The 25935-nt window shown below is 40.2% G+C and overlaps 1 protein-coding gene across 5 annotated transcripts in view; it reads right to left on the bottom strand.

Annotated features, from left to right (window-relative positions):
* Positions 1 to 25935, bottom strand: part of actn1 (actinin, alpha 1) — a 59164-nt gene that overhangs the window by 23905 nt on the left and 9324 nt on the right. For all 5 annotated transcript variants that reach the window (XM_041971259.1, XM_041971263.1, XM_041971258.1 and 2 more), the window contains exons 2-3: positions 7371 to 7485; positions 5753 to 5872 (exon numbers count right to left, since the gene is read on the bottom strand). In XM_041971259.1, the coding sequence (XP_041827193.1) occupies positions 5753 to 5872; positions 7371 to 7485 (235 nt within the window). The remainder of the gene's footprint in view (positions 1 to 5752; positions 5873 to 7370; positions 7486 to 25935) is intronic.

The raw sequence follows: 25935 nt of genomic DNA, 5'->3' as shown, positions 1-25935 counted from the left end.
GAGATTACCAAAAATTTCAAAACTTGGGTGTCAAAATCTGAGTGTCGTTTTTGACTCTGAGCTGGATTTTTGTACATATTAGAAATGTTTCAAAGACAGGATTTTATCATCTTAAAAACATCAAGAGTCCGCCCATTACACTCTCGTTCCAGCACTCAGGTGATGATGCATACTTTTATTTCTAGTAGAATAGCTTATTGTAATCTCTGTGGTCTTTCCAAAAAGACCAGAGGGCGGGAACAAATTACACATTTTAATCGCAGCATTGGCTCCGAGTGCGTTTCAGGATTGACTTTAAGATTCTCTTAATGGTCTTGGACCTTCTTATTTATCAGACATGCTTTTAAATTATGAACCTTCACAGACCCTGAGGTCCTCTGGTTTCTAAGGTCGGAGCTTAAACCTGCGGCGAGGCCTCGTTCCACCCCCACCCCCACGGCCCTCGCCTGTGATACAGCCTGCCAGAGAACCTCAGGGCTGCCGAGACTGTCCAAGTTTTTAAGAAGAGGCTCAAGACTTTTTTTTTTTTAATTTAGCTCTTAAATAAAATTTTAATGACTTGTGCTTTAGATTTTTATTTAATCTTATTTTATTTTTGTTGCTCCTATCTGTTCTTTTAGTTTTTAGGTTTATTTGTGCTTTGTTTAACATTTTAAACCCCCGTGTTTTTCCCAGTATGGAATCCTCAATACTGGGGGCTCTGCCTGTTTAGTCTGCAGGTGATCATCCTTGTCTGGGTGGCTGGGGGTCCATTGATTTCCAAATTTCCCATAGGAAGAATGATACAAAGTCCAGCAATTCCCACATATTTCTGGCTAGTTTATAGCAAACTCAAAGCCCTTCTGACTAATTCACTATAAACTGTCCAGACCTTCAGGTTTTTTTTTTTATTTTCATGAACCTCAAGTTCATTTGATCATAATAAGCTCAGATTTCCTGGCTGTTACATTTAGTTACATCTTCAGTCCTTCACTACAAATAATTTCTATGGCCGAAACTTAGATGCATTTACTGGTCAGCTGTTTAATGGGGCAGATTATCTTCCATTTTAAAATAATTAGCATTTGCCAATTTTTTCACAGCTCTGATGACTAATTATTTTACAATTACAGATAAAAGAATGCAGACAAACTGTAATACAGGCAATTTATTTAATATGGCTGCTGTGGAGCAATATTTTTAATTACTTGTGCACTGTTTCTTTTCGTTTCTCTATCAGCCATCGTCAGACCGCTAGCAGCATTTGGTTTTTATAAACCGATCAGATACAAACACAGTACTACAGAATTAATTCTGCATCACACAGCTCACAATGGGCCAATTTCTTTTCCAACTAGTAAACCATCATTTCGTGCCATAGCTCTAAATGTATCAGTCAGCTCTGTGGAGGAATTCAGACATCCGGATCACAGGAACAGCATCTCTTGCTCATATTTGTAAACTTAACCCACAGAGTTGATATTTTGAATCAAATTTACCAACCGGTTTTTAAATTAAATGAATGATTAAATATGATTTACTGAGGTTTGTGGGAGCCAATTTACTGCAGATTGGGCTAATACACAGCACTATGGCAAATATGTATTATTGTATGACTGGACAAAGAATCATTTGTTGATGCGAGGAGGAGGCATCAGTGAGAACTGGGAACACGTGGTGTAGGGGAGAATATTTATTCACTACTGATAATTCATATGGAAAATGATCAAATCTGACTGAAAGCCAAAGTGCATTAGTCCTAATTTACTAGAGACAAATTAAAATTGACATGAGACATCAAAATATTGGAGGACATGAGTACAAATGAAGAGAAAATTATGTAACTTTGAACATTAAAGCATGTAAAATTATTCCAGTAGACCATGAGAGATAAAAATAAAGATCTTTTAGATAACAATGTTTGGGGTTCTTTAATTAATGGATCTTATAAATGGATTTTATTTTATTATTTTTTCATTTTTTCCATTTTTTTTAATCTTCTCTATTAATTTTTTTAAAATTGTATCTATTTATTAATTTTTCATTTTATTCCCGCCCCCCCTTTCTCTCTTAAGAGCTGACCTGCCCAACTCAAACATTTTCATCAATTTAATATGTGGTAACCAGGGTTACCCTCAGGCTTAGAACCAATTACATTTGTTATCATCCTTGTTGTTGATAATTACAACCATGTATTAAATGTCTGGAATTTTTTTTTAACATATGATAATAAAGTCCTTCTGGTCCTGAACAGGCTGTTTAATCGCAGTACAAACAGATGGCTAACTGAAGCAGGACACAGCTGAGCTCCATGAATGAAATGAGCAAGGATTCAATCATCTGATCATAGACCTGCTAAGTTGTCAATGTGCCTGCAGCTGACGGCTGTGAATGAACAGCCCGCATCCAGTCATCTCAGCATTGTCGATAATGAAAATCCCCTTCAACAGGTCACCCTGTTAGCCTGCCTTCAATAATCATTCGTTTCTCTGTCTAATCCAATAAGACTTTGAGCACGGCAGCTCAGCTGTGACGGACAAGCTTGGAGTGCGAGATGCCAGTCAGATGTCTGGATATGTAACTTGGTGTGAAAGACCGCTCAGATCGAATTAGGAGGTAGAAAAAGTCGGGCTCGCTGGTTGAGGGTGACACATGCAGATCATGTTGAGATTAGCTCTAATGAACATGACTGATCCACCTGGGGGAGGAACGCAAATCCAGTTAATTCCATTTGAAAATACCCCCCTGCTCTCTCTCTTTCATCCCTAACCCAGAACAAGCCCCCCGATGAGCTGTGTAGGCCTGAGCCTTCAGCTAGTCCTGTCCCAGCTCCACTGCCCATACCACAGCTAGCAGGGAGCTGGGTTGGATGACTAGGAGGAGATTCCAGGCGGCTAATCTGTCTGGAATGCTTGTCTGGATTAGAAACTCTCATAGAAAACTGTACAGGACAGTAGAGCTCCAATTAATTTGTCTCTCCACTGTAATGAAAATTAAAATAGCAATTAAAACAAATGTATAATTTTTGTATAATTTTGTTTAACAATCAGTGTCAACTTTAGGTAAGTTACAGTCTTGATATCTTGAGGAAAAATACTGGTTCATTTGAATTCCAAATGAAAACTATTGAGAAAGTGAAAAAACATCATGCTCCATGTTACGACAAGAACTGCTCTTCCATTTCCTCTGTTTACGATCACTGTTGCCTGGTTACATCTGGTTTGTTTGGTTAAAAGACATCACATAAAGAGGAGCGGTGAGGAGATGAAGAAAGAACAAGGAGACAAAGAAGATGGATGTAACCTGGAGTAACTGAAACCACCACTGAATGAAAGATCTACTTCTGAAGCAGTCTGTATTGTCCCAACATCTGAACCTCCACAAAATATGTTTTAGGTAAATTTTTAAACTAATCATAATAGTTCCAAATATATACTATACATCACTATATATAAATATACCAATACCAGGGTCTACCAATGGCAGTTCGCATCCCTGCAGAGCGGACACCGCTTCTCCTGACATTTCTGTTCTGGGGAAGGGAGTCCCTGAAGTTAAAATCAGGAATGATGTTCATATATATAGTGATGTGTTGGCTTTATTGTCTTATGTAATGAATTTTAGGAGTTTTGTCAAGAAATGCTTTTATATCGGAGCTCATTAAAGATTTAAACATGCAACACATAAGTTAATCATCTGGTGATGAGGAGCAGAAATGGATGATATGACTTCAAAGGCTGTTCCAGTTTGATCGTAGATCTTTGTGTTCTGTAGCATAATCCCTACAAGCACTTTGCTGCCTGTCCACATGGCGCTGAAGCCGGTTCAGGTGTGAAAATGGTGGCGAAAACTAGAAGAAAGGCTTTACCATCCCTACAAAACCGCTGTTGTACATACTGCAAGGCTGTGTGTTGGCGCTATAATAATTAAAGAGTAACTCCAAAGCTATTCTCTTCTATTCTATTCTACAGTCATTTAGCAGACGCTTTTATCCAAAGCGACTTACATTTGAGAGCAAGAACAACACAAGCATGAATTCAAACAAGATGGGACGTCATAATTAAGTGTCAGACCACTTTTGAGTCCAGTTGGACCTAGGTGCTGTCATGTAGTGCTAGTGCAGTGAATTAAATTTTTTTTTTTTTTTTTTTTTGTCGTCATTTTAAGTAAATACAGGATCACGATTCATTCATCAAACAATATCAACATGGTCATAAGTGCATGATTTCATCACACAATATCATCTTGGGCATAAGTGCACGCAGCTTCTTCAGTGCTTGGTTGAGCCAAAAGGCTGGACAAATCTTTCTAGCTTATTTAGTTAAGCTAAATGTGGAAATGCTCCTTAAACAACTGAGTCTTTAGCTTAGTCTTAAAAGTGGATACGGACTCTGCGGCTCGGACGGAGTTTGAACAAGATGTAGCGCATGCGCAGATAAAGGCTAACTGTGTGTTGCGGGAAGTTCACATTGGAAGAAGAGAAGATGGTTGAGGATTTACGCGCTGAAGAATCAGCGAGTCTTTGTCACATTGACGTCATATCCTCCAGCTCTGCGGCTATGCCGTCCTCATGGAACATAGATGGTAGAGGTTTCAAACCTATCCACCTTGCTACCTGGTTTCAGACATGATCGGTTTTATGGGGGCTAGTTCCCGGCTTCGTGGGGATGAAAGGGTGGATTGCTACAGCAATTCTGCTCCGTGGGGACGGCCTCTGATTGTTCAGTGACAGTCATGTTAGCAGCGTGGTGGTTGCATCAGCTGCAACCTGCATTCAAAGAATCACCAGCTCACGTCCTAGTGGATGAAGTCTTGAGGTGATATAATTTCTCTGATATTTGCTGGCTAAACCAGTAGACCCAACTGACTGAGTGTTGTCTCTAGAAGCAGACTTGACTCTCTAAACACAATAATTCCTGGACTGTGAGTAATCTATAAGAGTTTATATTCTTCAAAGCAGATGTTTACATGTTTCCTCTGAGCAATTGAAGCCAGACAGATAGTTTTGGTTAAATATTTGTATGTAATCATAGAGCACTGAAAACACCATTTAAAACATCTGTTTTAATGTCTTCTTAACTCTCAGGAGAAAGTGTTGACAGTGAAATCTGGGTCATCCAGACTAACCCGAACATGTTTTAAAACAGCCTTCAGACGCTTTGAGCAGCTCAATAAAATTTCTGCTTTCTTTCATTTTATTTTGTCAGCATAAATCTCTGTAGCCAATATCTGACATCTTAAAAATCTGTATGCAAAAGCAAAGACTATTTGCATACTTGCTAACCTCAAATATTTTGAGATCATTTAGAGCCATTCTGGGTTTGCTGAAACATGCACATGTAAATGTCTGATCTGAAAATAGCAAAGTGTAAAAAAGGAAGGAAGACAGATATTTAGATGGAGCATTAATTCCCGTTTACTCTCTGATGGGAGGAAGACGGACATCCCCAAGTTATTTGTGCTGAACAATGTGCAGCATCGAGTCCTGAGGGGAACTGCTGATCCTGAGATCTACGCTCAGAAAATGCACTGAAAGCACAACCTCTACCAGGAGACTAAGGAATAAGGATCTCATTAAAGTGCACAGCAGCCAGCGGCCCTGCCATGGTAACGAGAGCGAGAGAGAACAGGTCTGTGGCAACGTCATGTAGATATCTACATCTGGAGCAATCGACTCAGCTGATTAAAATCAATAGATGACAATGTGTGGAATAAACAAACTTCAAGAAAGTCATGTGATTTTAAGTTAATTGCTAAATTTGACATCACTTACCTTCTGCTCCAATAGAAACCAGCTTTACTCCTTTACTGGCAATGAAATCAAGAGCTTTGTTAACGTTCGAGATTTTGTGGACTCTCATTTTGCCTCTCTCTGGTTTGGCCAAACGTTCGCCTGAAAACAAAGGAGAAAACGGAAAAGAACCAAGCCAAAATATGAAAAATAAATACTTGAATACTAATTTCCAATCTTTCTTTATCAGTTGAGGTTATTTCAATTTTTTCCTTTAAATGTGGCTCACATGTTGGCTGCCCAACATACACCTGACTGTTAGCTTGCAGATAGTCAGACAGTTGCTACATGCATGTCTGCTACTGGACGTATATTTCATGCATTTCTACCTCTTTTGTTAAATGTGGATTATCGTCTCCATTTTCAAAGTTTCCTTCACTACACACACACAACAACAACCTACAGTCGTAATCCTGAAAACATCATTCTTTTGATCAAAACTTGGCTCCTTTTGTTGTAGGGCTTTTATTAACTAGCCAAATAAAAAATAAAAATATTTGATCAATTTTCAGACAGATTTAGACAACAATTAGACAACAGATTAGGCTGCAGACTGGTGCAAAATAATAAAGGAATGGCCTTAATGGCATGTGGTTGTAATTCAGTAAAAGTAATTGGCTTAAACAGAGAGGAAGAAAAAAAAAAAAAAACAACTGTGGTGGACATCAGCTGAAGAAAAAATTATTTATTTAGGGATCCTTTTCCCCTTCAATTCCCACCTTCTAAATGTGAAACAGAAGCTAGAATATTATATGAAAGACCTTTGTGTTGCGCAATGTGGCTGACATGCGACCAGCGAAGAAACAAAGAAGAAAACGTGTGTAGGAGCCATTTTACTGTAAGTTCCCTCCCAACCTGTAGGGGGGCGGTAGTGAGTCTTGTATACTGTCTGTGCGTAGAGTAACCTGAAGTAATTATAATGATTGGTGTCTATGACTCAGGTGTTGCTAATGGAGAGAAGCAAACAGTTTTCTACGTGGGTCGGTACTCAACGAGAGTTCATGTTGTTAAGTATAGGGATTACTTAATGGATAAAATAATGAACTGTAAACCAGAATAAACGTGGACATGACTGTTAAAACTAATCAAGTTGGAGTCATAACTAAGGCGACTGAGTGCCCGTAGTAACAACGCCAATCCGATTAGCAACCAGTAGCGCCTTATTGGTATAGACGCTACAACGTGTTTCATGATTCTTTAATTATACTGGGGTTTTTTCAAGAATTACAAAAAGAAGGAATGTGATAAACATTATTTCTACAAGTGCTGTTCCTTAAACAGTAGAAAATCCTACACTGAACTGTGCCAAGCCAACAGAGTGCCACCTATGTGTGATTTCAGACAGAGTTTAATTATATTTTATATTAAACACACATCCAAACAAAAATTGTACCTCGTCTTTTTATAGTAGAGACCTTTCCATAGTAGAAACATGCAGAATATTTTCCATTTTACCATCTACCTCTCAGCATTTAAGTAAAAAAAAAAACAAAAACATTTTTTTGGAGATTTCAACCTTTTCCTGAATGGCTGATCCCGTTGTCTGACATCACTATGTGACAACACTGTTTTCATCCACTGTTACCCAACAGCTCTTTACCTGAGATGACCTCCAGCAGCAGCATGAGTTTTAGTCCATCCCGAAAGTCCTCCTCGATGTTCTCGATCTGTGTGCCTGCTTTCCTCAGGTGAGAGTTGCACCAAGCTGTAAATGTCTACAGAAAAAAAGGGCAAAAGAAGAAGACAAACCATCAGTTTTCGCACAGACAGACAAGTATTCTAATACCAAACACACACACCATACGCCTGTGCTGTGTTGGTAATTCCAGCGTGAGCCACCCAGGCATTTTATATGTGCTAAGTTTACTTGTGGAGCTACCAGAGTTTCTTTATGTTTCAATTGTAGGCTTATTAAATCTTACAATCTGCTGACAGTGGCAACGCTCCAAAGCTCACATTTATTTCAGTCGGGACCGACGATGATCTCCGGGGCCACGCTGCTAGCTGAAACTAAAATCTCTGCTTCACACATCTGTGAATGGAATACCTGTTGTGGAGGTGCGAGGGAGTTTTCCTGCAAAGACCAATTAAATGTGATCCATGGTGGTTTATTCACATTCTCTCACCCTTACACCTTTTCTTGAGATCCTAACAAGCTGAAGCCCTGTCCTTACATTTCTTCTTCATTGAACAGCAGCACACTGGAGCTTTGTACTGTATACAGTAGGTGTAGCAAGCCTCAGATTCTCTGGCATTGCTGGCATGCAAACATGCTAATGGAAAACATCTGCAGCTGGAGCTCAGCCGCCCAACAGGAGCTGGCACAATGAGCAGGCCCGCCGTGCACCCCGCCGCGAACGCCTCTTTACAAGTTCCTGGGTTAATTACACCCAGGGCCCCAAACACCAGGCACCGTGTTTCCACCGGGGGAGCAGAAGGAAGACCTGCAGGAGCAGAGCCAGGCGCCAACAAAAACCAGCACTGTCTTCCTCTACTGGAGAACAAAAGCCACTTAAAAGTCACTGGCAAACTGGGTTTGGAGCACTTTGTGGAACTTCCGCAATGAGATCACCGTTGAAAAGGAGTGGGGTGAGGTTTGCATGACTATCAATAAACTTGAGTGTGGAGGAGCTGGGCTTCAGATGTGTGTGAGTTTGTTGGCTGTGGTGGCGTTTCAGCCAGTGAAAACGCTTAAGGACACTCTGTGGATACTGTAGAGGGAAAAGGAAAGATTATATGGTGCGTTATCTCCAAGGGAAACTGACAGAAAAAGACCAGTGCTTAAGATTTACGTGCAAACAGCAGACACACCCTCAGTCCTCAAGATATTGTTTTCCTGCAAAATCACTCATGATTTAAGTCAGGCTCCAACAGGCAAAGAGGGACTTCAAATTACCCTAATCAATAGGCCATTAGGAGCATGCCAAGGATGTTAAACTACTGTGGCAGAGCTGTGGCGTCAGCAGCTAGCATAAACACTCTACAATTTAATCAAAGTGCTAAGATATGGGTGATTGTAGCTCTGCAGGTTTAGATTCTCATGCTGAACTCTTTATGTTTTCTTGACATGTGTCAGCCCCTTTCGCTCCCGTCTCTTTTTAAGGTTCACTTTCCCACCAAACAGCCTTCAAACATGCCCAAAAGACAACTTTTAAGTGCTTTTGGGGAATTAAACACACATACCTCAAGTAGACTGAGCAAACTGCTTCAAAGAAAAGCAACATTAGACAGAAGTGGAAAAATATTTCCTGGAAAAGTGTTTCAGCTACAAAAGAGTGTGTTTCAGTAGAGACAATGAAATTATATGATTGTTAAAACTAACAAGACCATACAGATGAAAATGTCAAAATTATCTGAGTCAACCTGCAACAAACACAGAAATGGCTAAAAGTTCACAGAAGGAATGTGAGCTTGTTGAATGTGCTGGAAGGAGGAGTTTGGCTGCTCTGGACAGGCCTCCTCCTCCTGACAAGAATTAGCTGACCCTCCTGCAGTTCCTCAAGCTCTCTGGGTCACTGTGGAGTTTTGGCAGCAGCACACAGTCCAGGTTGGCAGCCACCTGCAGCATCACATGACCCCCTGGCTCGATAATGGTCAACACTCTCAGGCCCATCAGGTGTTCTGGGGTTTTTGGCGGGCAGGATTCTGAGTTAACTCGTCCACTGGTCAAAGTGAAAACCAGTTTTAGCTGCTATGAGAATCCCAACTATCCAGCAATGCATGCAACAACACAATCATGAAGAGTTTAGCTTTAAAATCTAATCACCACTGTCTGAACTTGGAGATCCCCTGCTTTGAAAATGACTATTCATCTGCAACCATTATCATATTTTTAAGCTCAAAGTGTACCACACTACACTAAAATGGAAAGTAACTACAGTAACAACCATTAGCATTATGTATGGAGCTGCTGTCTAGATTGAGATAAAAAGTGGCTCCACCACTGTGGAAGTTCTTCCTGTGTGACTATAGCACAACATCATTAAACGCTGTGGTGCACCGCTGCAGGAGCTAACAGGAATACACCCCTGAGAGTTGTGTTTCTTTTGGGTTTTCCCTGTGTAGAGAGCCTGTGTGTTTACAGCCAGAAGAGGCAGGGGAATGAGTAGTGTCATTATTATTAACAAGCTCTGAATGAGCAGTAGTAATGAAGCTTCTACAGCTACAACCAACATGTTTTGTCACTTCATTTAAGCTTTTCATTTGTCATAAATTTCGGTAGAAATCTTTCCTCAGCTGCTTGTAACTCCTGTAGACAATGAATTTTTGACAAACTCCAGGTCAAAGAACTCTTGTAAATGTGACGTTTTTCAGGGCAAACATTTTATGTGTCACACTGGGGAAAATATACATGGAAAAAATGATGACTCAGTTCCATTAAAAATCCCAGATGACACTGTAGTTTACCAGGGCTCCCATTAGTGGGACTGTTAGTCTCGCTCTCCTCTAGTTCATGTTTGTGTGAATGTTGAAAAGCATCTCATAAGCAGCTGCTTTCAAAGATGTAGTCTGACAAAAATCTTCATCTGTCAAGCTAAAGTGACTGTCGTCCACATCTACACAACAAACCAACCTCAAAATACTACAAAAGTTTCAATTCAAGCAGCCGAAAACAGACATGGTATGATTGTAGTGCAAAGCTCAGTGTTCTGTGTGGTGTGTGTCGTATGACGCCTGGGAGCTTCATGTGTGAGAGTGTTGTCCTCGTACGGTTTGTGAGAGTACAGCATGTGCTGTGAATCTCTGCGAGCTGTTAGCATGTCTGCTGCAGAGTCCTGCAGAGCAGTTGCTGCCAGTGAAAATTGTTTTCCGTGCTGCAGCTTACACACAATCTGTTTCAGCTTCAGCGACATGTCGTGTAACGACACAAAAGGAAAGCACGACTGAGTGATCGTGTCCGTGGAGTAAACTGGAGGGTCATAAATTTTCAACCCCCCCCCCCTCCCTTTCTCTGCTCTTGTCTGTCTCCTCCTTTTCTCTCTGGTCTCAGCCTCGCAGAACCGAGGCAGGCTGTAAAAACAACAGGGGTCAAGAGAGGGAGGAATCTGCTATGCATCAACTTTGGGGAACGTTGCCCACCAGCGTTATTAAGTTTAATGTTTTTCCTGTGGCAACCATTAAAAGGTACAGCTCTGTGTTATTTGAGTGTTAATCAGGTTGGATACTGTTCTCAGTTCTGATACTTGTAATGAAAGGAGGATAAAAATAGAATTATATTTTATTGTAGGGAGTTAGACAGAAAGCCACCCTCATACAAACTTCTTTTAATACTTTTTCTTGAGAATTTATCAGAAAGTAAACACAAGAGCTATAATTAGGCAGTCTTATATCTAAACTAACCTGCTGTCTGTAGGGTCATACTTGGAAAAGATAAGCTCATCTTTTTTTATATATTAAATAACTTATTTCTAAAATGGTATGTTTTGCCTTTAAGGAAGTATCCCAGCCTAAACTTTATTAATATTAATTTAAGAGCCACAGAACCAGAAACCAAACTAGTTTTACTCTTGCAGAATCAGCATTGCATCCATTGGGGAGGGGGCGCACTCTGATTGGCTGTTCAGAGTAGCATACGGTGTGATCAAGTGTTATCTTCCTTTTTCAGATGCAAGCAGACCCAGCAGGGGGTCTCTGTTGGATGCTGGTTCTTTATGTCAGAGGATGAGAAGAAGCACACGATGTGTAAAATTCTTCTGGACAATCACCTCCATTAGCCCTAGAGTTATCATAGCATAGCACCTGCCTTCTTGATCAGTGTTCAGTTTTTTTTAAGTCTCTGGCTCTGATGCTGCTACTCCAACAGATGGCTGCAAAGCAGAATGCACTTTCCTCAACAGATTTATAGTAGATATGTGACATTTCAATGCAGGCATTGAAGGATCTCAGCTTCCTCAAGAAGCAGAATCTCCTCTGTTTCTTCTTGCAGATGCTTCTGTGTAGACTGTTGTCCAGCAGAACTCCAATGTACTTGTATTCCTCCACCATCTCCACCTCTTCTCCCATGGTGTATACAGTGCTTTGTTTACTCCTGGTCCTCCTGAAGTCAACAATCACCTCATTTCTTCTTTTTGTAATCAAGATGAGTTGAGTGTTTCTGCACCATCTCACAAACAGTTGTCTGTACTTAGCCTTTTAATCATCACTGATACACCCCACCACTGTAGAGTAATCAGAGTATTTCAGCAGATGACAGGACTCGAAGTTGTATTGGAAGTCTGAGTTGTACAGTGTGAGGAGAAATGGTGAGAGTACAGTCCCTTGTGGTGCTCCAGTGCTGTTGACCACCATCTCAGACATACAACGTTTCAGTCTCACAAAATGTGGTCTGTCTTTTAGGTAGGCATAAATCCAGGTGGTTGTAAAGTTATTCACTTGGATTCCATGGAGCTTCTCACATAACAGAGCAGGCTGAAATGTGTTAAAAGCACCGGAGAAATCAGATGAATGAGTTGTTTTGAGCAGGTCTTCAGAACCTGGGGCAGGCACAATCTGTACCTGCAGTTTTTTTGCTGTTTAGTTTCAGCATTTGCTCCTTCACCTGACAGCTGGTAACAGGAAGGGGAGGCAGGTGAGGTCCTGATGTGAGGGGAGATGAGGCTGCCGGTGACAGAGTAGAGGGACCAAATGGTCCTAATATAGTCAAAGATTTTGCAGCTGTCAATGAATGTTTGCAAATAATTTCAGAGTTTGCATTTGTAAATCAAGCTTTTTCACCTTGTAAAAAAATCTGCCTGAGAAATTCAAGTTTGTAAATGTGTAGAAAAGAATTTTCATGGTTGTAAAAAAAAAATAAATAAATAAAAAATTTGTATTCATAAAGAAAAACAACCGGTCTTTTGCAAACATCTGTTCAAGACTCTGAAGTTGCAGATGTGGATTTTGTCCCTGTTTTTACACCTCAATCTGATTGGATGATGACAAATCAAACTCTCCAATTAGAGAGCAAACAGCTTCTGTCCTCCTGCGTCACTGCAGGCTCTTAAACGGGAATAAATAGATTTTAAAGATGGATGATGGTGCGACTACTGTGACAAAATGAACCAGCACTGTCACCTTTAGCCCTCACTTCGCTCTCCTCTGGCTGGCCTCCATGTGGCACAGTTACTATTTTAACAGCGTTTGTAATCTGGGGTAGCTGCTGCCGCATTAGTAGGCTCACCATGGTTCACCCCAGTGAGAGTTGGCCCCTCAGGGAGATGGGCAGTGAAATGTACTGGAGCCCAGGAAATTATTCCGTTCTGATATAATCTTTAACCCTCGGCCCCCCGAGGAGCTGCTGTCAGGGGCAGAGCTGGACCCAGCCGGTGTTCTAACATTTCATGCTATTCATCAAGATATGCTACCTTAAGCTGTAGTTATATTCTTGTCAGTGGTAAGTTTATCAAAAATTTTGTTTTGGAACACTTTAACACTTTCCAAGTCTAGATATGATGGGCTGCAGTAATGTAAATATATTTATTTATGAAAAATTGAGGCAATGCCTTACTAAATTGCTGTAAACTGCAGTGGTTTAACATTATTAGACATGAAACTGAGGCTAATTTTGTCTTCTGTTGGGGTAAAGTGTGACAACCCGTTGTCCCCAGCCTGTATCCCGTCATCGTGTTGGTCTGCACTTCTGAGAAAAGAAGGCTAAAGGATGATATGGAAAAGTTTGAAAGACAACAGCAAGCAAAAATATATATATAAAAAAAAAGAAGAGTACAAATTACATTAAAATTTTGAAAATGGTCTAATTCATTCGTTTAATTCTTGAACAGATATTCTTATTTATTCGACAAGAAATACAAAAACGTTTATGTGAAGCAGCAAATGAACAAAACATTCTCAAGTTTCTCACAGTGTAAATGCGACCGCGGTGAAACTGGTTGGATATATGACAAATTCAGCCTCCATCGCGGATCACCACGGTGACGGCAGTTTTCAGTGTCAATGAAATGTAGACATGCATTTGTCTTTGTGGTCTACATCAGGGGTGGCCAACGTCTGTGGCCAGGACTGTGGCTCTCGAGGACCGACGCTGGCCACCCCTGGTCTATATAAACGAAACAGTCCTAAAACAGCAATGTTTTAAAACTGTTGTTGGTAATGTTAACTTGTAAATATATCACTGCAACATCCCAAATTTTTTATATCGTGTTAACGTTATCTGCATCTGCTGTTTTATTACTCAGCTTTGACATGAAGAGGAAATTCTTTGGTTGGGGAACTTTCCACATCCTGCCAATAAGCCTCTAATCTGACTTGTTTGCTTTAATTCTGCCCCTGTGAAGTGTGACTGTTGATTGCCTCAGTAGTATGTCAAGGTGAGGTGAAGGTGAGTAGCAACATCTCCATCAGTTAAATGTTTTGAAAAAATTGTTTTAACTAGGAATTTGGAAAATCATACAGATTTTGAGCACCAATAAGTGCATTTTTTTTTCCAAATATCGCTGTGTGACTGGACCACATTAGTGTTGAACTGGTTTGGAAAGTGTTAAGTTCACTAGCACCATCCCTCACTCATGTTCCCAACTTCCTTTCCCACCTCTCAGTCTGCTCCCAGCTTCCCTCCTCATCACCCCCTCCCTTCCCTCCACTCCATTAATCAACCTCAGTTAGGAAAATATTTCCTGCTTCTCTGCCAGTTCCATATTAGTACAATCCTTTAACTGAAACAAGCCAACTCATGAGTGCAAGCCCCAGCCATATCTGAGCTCACAAGCAGGCAGACAAGTTAAGAGGAGAGAGGAAAGGCTGACATTTCTGGCAGGACGTCTGACACAGGAAGATGGTTTTCAACACAGCAGCCAGTTTCTCAAGCCTCAGCCTCCAGCTCGGAGCTCTGTGTGTCCCAATGGAACCTCAGAATCGGGCAGATGAATTACTACAAAAAATGTCTAGAACAATATAATTCCAGCATTTCCTCAAAAATGTTAAACTAAGATGGTAAAAGGACCCATGAGGAGTTTAAAGGCATCTAACCATTTCCTTTTATAACTCAATCCACAGCATGAGAAACTACATCCCTGTCTGCAAGTGGAGCAGTAATGAGAAGGATCCTGATGAGTTGAGAGGGGTGTGCATCCCAGGGAGGTAAAGTCTCATTTCTTTCCTGCAAAATCCATTTCTGCTTGGTTTCGTTCAGGCTCGTGGGGCCCAGAAAGTGCTTCTGGAAAGCATTTTCTGTTCATGTGCCAGGAAAACCGAGCTGCTAACACCTTCCTCCTTCTCACACTCCCAGATGATTTCCTGATATGTGATGGATCAGGGCATTGCATTTATCCAGACAAATTCACCAAGAGCATGTTAAAATGGAAACCTGGAGAGGCAGTTTCACAAGAACTATACCTTGCTTAAGGGTGAGTCACTAGTAAATGGAAAGGAAGACTTTTTTCTTTCCTCCAGCTTTTCAGACTGGTCATCATTTCTACACTGGGTCCCGTCCCAGTTCATTTCAAACATGGAAGAACAGAAAGAAAGCTCAGTCACAATAGCCTTCATCAGTTAAATTAATTAAATTACATTTAATAAACTGCTTATCCATTAAAAGACAACAAATGAGCACTAATTTGTGCCACAGAGTTGAACTTTCAGTGAACTTTGATACTGATGTTAACAAGACCCTGACAGTTCAGACCGCTAGGGGAAGAGAAACCTGCATGGTAAAGGTTTGACTTTCAGAGGTTCTGCTCTGGACTGAGCAACTGGAACATAGCCCAGGTCTTTGCACAACACCATTTTCGATCAATCAGTTGGCCAATCAGATCATAGTAAGGGTTGTGAGAAGCTTAAACAGAGCATTCCTGAAAAAAGGGACACAAGAAGTGCTACAGCAATGCACAATGAGAAAAAAACAATATTTTCTATAGTTTCATATGAAGTACTTAAATACATTTTTAAATTAAGAAAATTATCTCTACTATAGTTACTGAATTATAGATGGTGTATTTTGGATAATCACTGCATGCTCGCTGTAGTCATACAATTGTTATGACGATCAGATCTTGAAGTCACCTGAAAACTGGAGTCAGAAGAAGAATAAAAAGTACAGCGAGATATAAATGCATCAATATTCCAGGAGACACCAGGACGTTGCCCTATAGCCACATAATGTAAACAGTAAACCTTAGAGCTGAAGCATGACGCTCCGCTGCACATTTCTGACAGCACAATCAGCTGATATTGGCTCCAGATGTAGATCACATCCCAAAGTTCCCATCATCCAACAAAGCAGAATTGACAGTGAGGGTTTAGGGGAGCTAAAAGAATCAGATTCAGATTACTACTGGTTTCAGTTTGGAGGCACACTTGAGGGGAAAAAAGCCAAATTGCTGTCTGGATGCCCTGCAGACTGCCGCACTGGAGCTCCGTGCATCTGGCAAGCACAGAGGGGGAGGCAAGAAAGAAAACTGATGATGGTGAGAGGAACAACTACAGTGTATGCCTGAAGACTAAGATAATAAAGACAGAGGTGTCTTGCTGCGTATTATTACAAAGAATCCAACCCTGTTTGATCAGGTTTTTGAGAAAGTTGTGAGAAACCTAATATTTTCCCTTTAAAATAGTATATAAGTCACAATACAGCAACTACATGACATTTTTTAACATCAGTGCAATAACTATTATCAACCAATTCACCCAGCACATATGAGCTGAAGGCTATTTGCAGACAGATGATGATGATGATGTTCCTGGTAACAGCGAGTCAACAGAGGAAGTTGAAGATCATCATTTTATTTCATATAACTGTGCCAAATCAAAAGGCTTCACTTTAGATTGTGGTGTAGTTTGCTTCTCCAGACATGTGTCTTTCATAATACAACCAGGTCTCCTGCACCATTACCATGACCTGGCTGAGTGAGAATCTACACCCACAATATCACATCCTGTTTTAACAACTACTTCTCTTTATATCAAATCACAAAATCCATGTTAAAATATTTTATTTTCGAGCTTAATCGGAGATCTTAATGAAAAACAGCCTGTTCTTTTAGCAAAAAAATTGACAGGTACATTCTGCGTCATTGTTTAAACACTATTTTTTTATTTGGATTGATACTGTTGGATCATTGGATTGATGTTTCCATGTATATTGACGGAAGTGAAATTGAAACTTGCTGTGGAAGTATTTGGCCCAACTTAGAGCTAAAACTTGATTCAGGTTGCATCATAGAACCAACGCATCCACATCATGTCCAGTTCAGTTGATCCACTAACTTGTTAGCACGTTTACAACCCATCAGATCATTTACCTGCTCATGTTTACTTCCGTGAAGGTTAAAAATTTCCTTTGCAAATGAACAATCGAGACAAAAGTAGGAAAAAAAAAACCTCATTGGGATCCTCCAGTCATCAGTCCGTTAAACAAATGCATGTATACAAACATATAAATAGAGAGGGGATTCCACATGGCAGGCGAACAGGGAGACTTGGCTGAATAATAAGCACCACAGTTCCATCCATCCTGCTCAGAGTGAGTCATGGACAGCAACAATATGACCTTTCTGCCTCATGATGGTGGCGTTTCAGTCCTCACACTGCTCTCTCTCTGTAACAGAGGAAGAATAGGAGTCTGGGGGCCTGCCAGCCAGGAGAAGGGAGTTTGCTGTAAGGGTCAAAGGTCATCATTCATCCCACTCTGTCTCACTGGAGGATGCAGCCTGACAACACACACACACACACCAGCACTCACTTCTCTGGCTCCAAAAACACTGAATGAGGCTCAGCTGAGGCTGCAGGGCAGATGTGGAGTGTGTGTGTTTATGTGTGTGTTTCTTCTCTCTCACATAAGCTGGTTGTTACTTTTTAAGTGTTTCAGACCTGAAATCTTATTGCCTTATTATTTTTCTAGAAAGTGTGTTAGATTTCCACAAAGTAAATTCATCAGTGCCAACACTAAGGATGAGCTTTGCAGCCACAATAAAAATAAATATTCTTAAACACCCCAGTTTGCTTTAATCCCTTTTTCAACTGAGTAAACCATGCTGCAGCAAAATAGAGACAATAACAAGCCAATTTTCTGGTTTACATTAGCAAGTGCTGTATTACAAATTAAAAAAGATCAAAGATTTTACTGACTCTCCCAGTTATGTACTAGCTGACTTTTATACTAAACATGTCAAAAACTGACCCCCACAAAATTATCTTTCTTTTTCCTAAAAGTTATAAATGGTTTCCTTAAAAGTTTAAATACCATATTGGAAAAATCAGCTCCTCACTAAAAAGGGCAAACAAGGATGTTTAACACAACTTAAGCAGGTTTTTACCGTTTGGCACCCCTAATGAAGGCTAATTTAACATCCATTCTGCATCCTGCCTCCTCCCTGAGCTCTCTCTAGTTAGCAAAAGTCAGCCTGATGTTGACTCTTTGTCTCTTGCTTTTTCTCTTTTTTGTTTTCTCACTTCCAACAACAACATCCTCGGGTCAGTGTGTTGATGTCCAAGTTGCTGGTGTGTGGTGTCATGAAGTAAAACATAGCTATCACATGATGCTGATGATGGTTTCTCAGTCTACTAAGCTCCAGGAATGTAAACAATGAATGCCAGTGTGGCATCAAAATGAGTCAGAAGCTCAGAAAGTTTGTGTTGGAAAGCTATGTAGTGTTGCTTTAGAAAACTGTTTATAAATAGTCAACAACTAATTAATAACAGAAGAAAACTTAAGCTCTACATTCAGTGTCAATGCCATTGACATGCTTTTTCTGTTGCTCAAAAGGGACTGAGGACAAGAATAGATGAGTACAGCTGATGCTTTATCCTTTATCGAGTGATGAAAGGCGGTTATAGCCAGTATAGCACCTTGTCATTGACACTTTGCTGTATCTGTGGATCTGCTGCTATTATGTCTGTCTTTTCTGTACCTTTGAGGCTGATTTTTAAAGTGTTTTTCTACATTGGTTTGGACACTGCTTAAGTGATTTCTGCTGGTAATTCTGGTACTTTTATACATCTTTTATGATGAGTAACCATGCCAACAGAAAGGTTGTGATTGAGCTTTCCAAACCCAAAGTAAATGCCTGTAATACCCCAAATCCAGACAGCTGAAGAGAAGATGCATCTGATGTAGTGCAGGAGCAAAACAGAGGAAGGAGGATGTTTAAACCATTTCTTCATCTTCAATGTGAGATCACAGGCAAATAAAATGGACAAACTTGGGAGTGTTGAGAAGAATACAGCCTATTCTGTCCTTTTTTTTCCACAAACATACACATACATGTGCAACATACCACACAACTGTATACAAGCCTTCCTCCTGGCAGTGAAGAGAAGTGTTCTTTCCACCAGCCAACAGTGTGATGGAGTGTGACAGTCTCTCAGGTGCAGCCTTCATGCAGCTAGGCACTCAAGCAGGCTGTTACTGCAAAGTGCCGACTCAGCACTGACATCTTATTACACTTATCTATTGCCTTGGCTGCTGCTTCAGCACACATATGCACAGGGGTGAGTGTGTGTGTAGGCGAATGTGCCACACAGCTTGAAGGTAGTATTTAAAAGAAAGAAAAAAAAAAAAAAAAAAAAAGCCCCCCCCAAAAAACAGGAGCCTGACTGCATCTAGTCAATGCACAGACTCATGCAGCAGACCATGCATGCACACAATCCTCTATTCCACTGGGACAAGAGTGGATTAGCCAAAAAGTGCAGCCTGACAAAGAATAGCAGCCATTGTGGGCGGTCCACTGATATTTACTTTCTTTTGGCCCGAAGCGGCTCTGATGCATATTCATGTGTGTGTGCTACAATGAGGAGTCAAAGTGTGATAATGGCTTATTCCTGCCCGGAGTTCATTTAAACAAAGAGTGGCTCGTCTGTGAAAATGCCGCAGAGCGCCCAACACTGACCGGTTGCTATGACAACCACAAAAGCCTGAAGATTCACAAACAAACAACTTGGCTTCACGGAGGCTTTTTGAAACCCACGTCTGCCCTTACACATTCACACACACACACACACAAAACAAGTTTACAACCACAAAACCGTCTGTGATGGTGACAGTTCAACACGCAGCCTCCTCTGCAGCGCATGCTCGGCTGGAACTCCCACTGCTAATCATTTTGTTAATACCATTAACAAATATGGGAATGGGAATAAAATATATTATTTGGGGAGAAAAAAAATAAGCTGTCATCATGCAAATTATGTCAAATTAAGTTTGGCTCAAGCAGCTGCACTATTACAACAAGCCAACATCTGATGTTGTAATCACAATGCAGTGATGACACTTGGCTTTTTTTTTTTTTAAGTTTTAAATCAAACATTTAGTCACTTCAACACCAAACAGTTTAACCAAAACTGGAAAAAAGACCATCTTAAGAAAAATATACAAGGTTAATTTCCCTTAAAATGGCAGAGAGTTCTGAAGATGAATGATAGCTGCTTCAGCAATGTTTAATTTCCTCAGTGATGCTTCCATATTTGGTGAGAGCAACAACAAACAGGTTCATGTCCTGATGAATGTCCAAGTATGAGTTGAGTCGATAAGAAGCACCTCTTTCCTGATGTCACAGCACACAAATTGGATGCAAATCTATGTGCCGATGTTATTCAAATAAAGCCCAGGCATCAAAGAAGCCATACTGAAAAGCTCAGTGAGAGTGTGTGTATCTTTCTGCTTCAGCAGCTCAGAGCAAGTTAATGCATATGTCCCTTTGTAAGTAAAACTGTGTGTCCAAACTCAACCTACAACTCACTGTATAAAATACTTGTATTTTACTTAAATAATCAGACCTTAATGTGGACATCATTTTGCTGATTCTATTATATAAATCTAAACCTTTAGTCAGATCTGTATTGAAAAAAACAAAAGTATCAATTAAACTTTTCTTAAAAATTGACAGAGAAACAGAAAAAAAGCAGGATTTTCCTCAACAGGAGCAAACTTGTTATCACAATCATCACGACTCAGTGTGGCCAATAAGTCCTGAGTCATGCCTGAGTTGTTCTGAAAGCAGCCAGATGCCAATCTAAACAGTGTGATGGGATGAAGTACAGTGGCCCACTTCACCGGAGTCATAACACAGTATTCATGAGTCAGCTGGAGCTCGGTTTGCCAGCAGCAGACGTGTGATGGGAAAAGTGTGGCTCGGTCGTGGTGCTGCTTTGTGCCAGAGCAGCGTTTTTCACTGCTGACCATCACCTGACTCAGAAATGCTGAGCTGGGAGGAGCTACACTGCACTGAAACAAAGGACACTTTCAACACATCTACACATCAGCTGCACTGTATGTATCTTGTTAAGGCCGTTGTAACGTACTTGTTTGGCACATTTCTACCAAACTGGGAGTTTATAATGAGTAGAAACATTTTTCTGTTGCATGTAAAAACATTTTGACTTGTATTTTTAAAACTCAACATATATGGAGAAAAAAAAGACTTTGTGTCTTCAATGTTTTTAGCTGAACCACAGAACCATAACCATTTTTTGCACTGATTTCTACCATTGGGGAGAGTATCAGTATTGTCAGTATTTTTTCCCTTTCTTGAAAGGCAAACAATCATTGAGGTAGAAACTATCACCTTATCAACCAACTGCAGTTCCCTAGCTATAGACTATGACATCAAACAAAGTGATCAAAACAGAAAGAAAAGCTCATCCAGGAGTAGACTGGCTGAACCGTAGATGTTAATGGCACTAATATTAAGACTCTGAAGCAATGAAGCTGAGACCATTTGGTAAAATGAAAATTATCTGGGGTTATTGATTAGTTTTATTCTTGTGTTTTTTCCTGTAAGGTGACCTTGAGTGTCAAGAAAGGCACCCACAAATAAAATGTATTAATAATAATAATAATAATAATATTATTATAGGTGACAACAGAGTACTGATGCTCAGTGGGGCCAGTCATCTCCATGAAGGTCATGCTCTGATGCCACAACTGAATGGAATCGGACTGAAAATTGTCTTTATTGAACCTAAACTGGGCCTGGAACTCTTGCCATCTCCAACAGATTGCAACAATTTGATAGAGACAGGATAAATGCTGGCAATATGAGGGCAAACCACCTTGGTTCGGTACTCACTTTAGGTTCTGCAAATAACAGACTGACAAAAAAATAATAGAAAGCAAATTGTAAAATCTAGTCCATCATAAAAGTGCAGTTCAAGTGGAGATTTTTTGTCCAGATATTTCTTGTAAATTAAATACATAAATATTGACTCGACCCCTAAAATATTACAGAAAGCAAATTAATTTAACACAAAAAGTAAGGAAATTTGAGTTTGGTGGATCATTTCTTTCTTGTAATAATGCTTTTTGGTAATAAATCTTACGCTGTTGGAAATCTCATTTATTTCTCTTTTATGTGGAGCATTTGTAAGAAAAATGAATTTGTGGGATGAGCAGCAAAGTTGAGCATGTGGGCTGTGCCCAAGAAAAACTTGCCAAATCTTCTCTGCCAGTGTAAAACAGCTTATTCTGCCATCAACTCTTGTTTTCAGCTTCTGGTACCCCAGATGCAGACAATCAAGTGCCTGATTGCCCCCTGATTAGCAGCACCCTGCTACAGCAGTTTGTTGGTAACTGCTTCAAGCATGCTGGAGCTCACTTATTCGGAGTGAGGCCTTGTTTCTCCTTTAAATGATACTGGTGTTGAAAACATGTGTGCTGTAACCTGGATATGTGGAGGAACACAGAATGCTACACTAATTGCGGCACAAACAGGGTGCCAGTTTTTGGTGGAGGCAGTATGATGGCGTGTGGTAGCATCTTCCTTACTGGAAACAAAAGGGTTGTCACCACTGGAGTCAATCTCAATACAGAGATTCTGTAACCAGTGACAATCTCACATTGCCACAGTTTTGGACCAAATTCTATCCTCCAGGATGACAACACTCACCCCTACAAAGCAGGGTTTATTAGAGACTACCTCCAGGATTTGGGAGTGGAAAGGAGGATATCACCTGCCTGACCTCAACCGCATTGAACTCTTGTGACAACGTCCATGTGTCAAATGTTTTCAGACTCATTGCACACATACTTCCACACATCCTTTATGTTGGCATGGTTGTTCAATACATCCACTAAAGGGCAGTGCAGAGTTTAGAGGTTACTTCATAGTTCTTACATCAGTTTCAAACAATAGCAAACATGGCAAAGGTGGAGGAGGTCATGATGATGTACATTCTGACGTATTAAGTGCAAGCGCAGTAGAAGGTGGTGGTCTGTGCAGCCTACAAACACATTGTACTTCCTCTTCTTCTTCATGGCTCCGTTTGCTTGTTGCGCAGCAGCTAAATTGTGTAATCCCCCTTAGTGATTTCAGGTGGTATTGCTTCATTTGCTACGTTAGGCTAAACTCTTTGAAAATAGAGTACGAGTACAAATAAACCTTAAGCTGTTTGGCCATTGAAAATTAAATAGAAAGAAATGAAAAATGTTTATTTAATTCAATGTAGTAGGTTTATATATATATATATATATATATATATATATATATATATATATATATATATATATATATATATATATATATATGTAAAAACTCAGATTTGCATCTTCATCTTATCACTTAGATTTTATGAAAATCGTCACATGAGGTTGTTTTGTTCTTATTTATATAAAGTTTTGGAAAGTCAAACAAAATGCTGATGTTTAGAAAATGAAAGCATGGCAGCAGGTGGAGGGGTTTACTAGTGGCCGCAGTGTTAGCTGTGTTTATGGTATTTTTTAGGAATCAAAAGCAAAACTATGCTTCCTCATCATCAGTTCCACAAGTGAGCTGAACACAGAAGTGGGAAAATTTTCAGTTCGGTAAAGAAACCTGTACTGAAAGTTGGTTTCAGGAGAGATGAGCTGCAGGTGATGGATAAACCTCCAACTTATGCAACCTGCTCCTGCTCCAGTGGCCATCAGCTTGCTCTGACCTCAACAAGACATCCCTTATGTCACAGAAGAAGTCAGAGCTGACCTTGTCTGGAGTGACGCCAAGCTGCTGCTAATACCCAAAATACACTTGAGTTCAGCTCCAATCACTTTATGAGCCACATTTTCCAGAACACCTGTCTTAAAAAAGCTGAAAGAAAAACTTAAATCTGAATTCGTGCCCTTAAGCCTCTTAAACACCAAAGCAACACCAGGCAACTACAGTACCCCCTGATGTGTCTCCATATGTCACCAGCTTGTACAGGGAAAAAAAAACAACTTGAACACATCTCAAAGATGACCACCACCTGCCAGCAACAACATATAATCTGGGTTTATAGGACATAGTTTGGAGCAGGAGTCAATAAATTGGCCAATAAGGTTAAGGGAAAAAAAAAAAAAAACACTTTGCTTAAAGTTCAGCTTTTTTCTGTAACTGACACCATTCTTGCTTATTAAGGTGTATTTTAATTGATTTTGCCACAAAAAAAAAAACATTTTAATTCCAACTTCACTCACATGGACATTTTGTACATGACGGCTTTCATTAAGCACATAAGCTAATCTTACATGGCTAATATGACATTTACATACAACAGAATTCAACATTTAGTTAGCCCTGGTGTCAGTGGGGTTAAACAGAGAATTTTCACCAAAAGACAAGATGTTAACAGGTATTCTAGACGTTCCTGATGTCTGATGGTCAGCTTTTAGTTTAAAGTCATTTAAAGTCATGACACTTACTACTGCTTTGTGGTCTTCTTTGAACAAGATGGCTAAATAACACTCAGCATAAGATGCTCTCAAATTGGACAACACCAGAAACATTAAATGTATTATAATGACTTCTTATTTTATTCAGGAAAAGAAAGGGTGCAAGCATTACTTTAATTAATTTCTTCCAGGTGTTTACAGCCTCTACCATCCAAACCCAGTGCTCAAATTGCTTTTGCACCAGAGGTGACCTGGCAGACTGTTATCCACTCTTGGCAACAACCAGTATATTGACTTTGCTGCAGCACTGAAAAGAGGTGCAATTTCTCATACAAAGTTGTGGGAAAGAAATATTTTGTGGGCATCTGAGTTTCTCCTCTGGCATTTCAGAGCTGGATCAGTGGAAGGTCACAAAGACTGCAATTACACCAGCTAAGAAGAGGGAGAAATGGGTCACAGTGAAGTCAGTGAAAAGAACACACATCAGTCCTCTGAGCACCAAAATATATTTAAAATTCAGCTGTTTTGAAGTGATCACAGCATCAGATCGAGTGTAGTTGCACCCTCCCTCTCAGTATTGCTCCAGCACTTCATACAGCTCAAACCTCTTCTGCCCTGCCACTATGCCAGTGCCTCTCCACTACACAGCAACAAGTAGCAGGCTAGCCCTCCTCTTGCACTGGGTTACCAGGGGTGGGTCAGTAGAGGGGTGGGTGTCTGTTACAACTTGTAATGAGATCTGCTGTGAGCACTTCACAGAGGCTGCTTTTGTTTACTGTTGTACATAAAGTGACGTGAGGAGCAAGTGTGCTAATCTTGTAGGAAACCGAGAGAGAAAAGCCATGCAAGGAAAAGAGATTCCAGTCACTATTTGCAAGATCTGCCACAAACAAACAGTACGGAGTCATCTGCGCGTAATGCAACTCGCCTGCAGGGAGTAAACTGCGACGCTGGTGAACCACATGGTCGATAGCCACCACTGATTGAAATTCAGGCGTTCAATGCTTGCCCTATTTTACAAAAGTGTATGGGTGCAGCAAAACAAAGAGCCTCTGGTCTCAATTTTCATCCCTCCTTTTCCTAAGCAATTTATTTATATTTTTAACATTATAACCAATCTAAGCTCACAAGAATTCAGTTCATGTCTCCTCCATGCTCTGTAGCTTTAACCTCTGCATATTTACTTACTCCCTCTCGTGCAGGCCACCAAGGCAGGCTGATTCACTGCATTGAACTTAACTCCATCTCAATTAGCCTTAATTGCCCACAGTGTAAATAAAAGGCCTTAGTAACATCTTGTGTTCATTGTTGTTCAAAAGCTGCAATTGGCCTTTTACAACACACAGAGCAAATAAGGGTGAAGCGCCACCCTTTGCATGGAAGACAGGCTTCCTGATAAGGCCGGAGGGATTTCAACATGCTCAGACTAAAAACAAAGCAAGGATTTAAAAAGAAAATTCCACTGCAACCCGCATATCAGCAAAAACACGAATAGGTTGATGATGTGAAAAAGCAAAAACAAAAGTATGCAAGGTCTAGAAACGATGGCTAGAAAGTAAAAGAAAAAAAAAAGATTTAAACATGACAAAATGTTTCAAACTGTCCTTAAAAG

The sequence above is a fragment of the Melanotaenia boesemani genome, chromosome 20 (genome assembly GCF_017639745.1).
Source record: "Melanotaenia boesemani isolate fMelBoe1 chromosome 20, fMelBoe1.pri, whole genome shotgun sequence".
Lineage (NCBI taxonomy): Eukaryota > Metazoa > Chordata > Actinopteri > Atheriniformes > Melanotaeniidae > Melanotaenia > Melanotaenia boesemani.
This window is presented reverse-complemented; position numbering and strand designations above follow the sequence as displayed.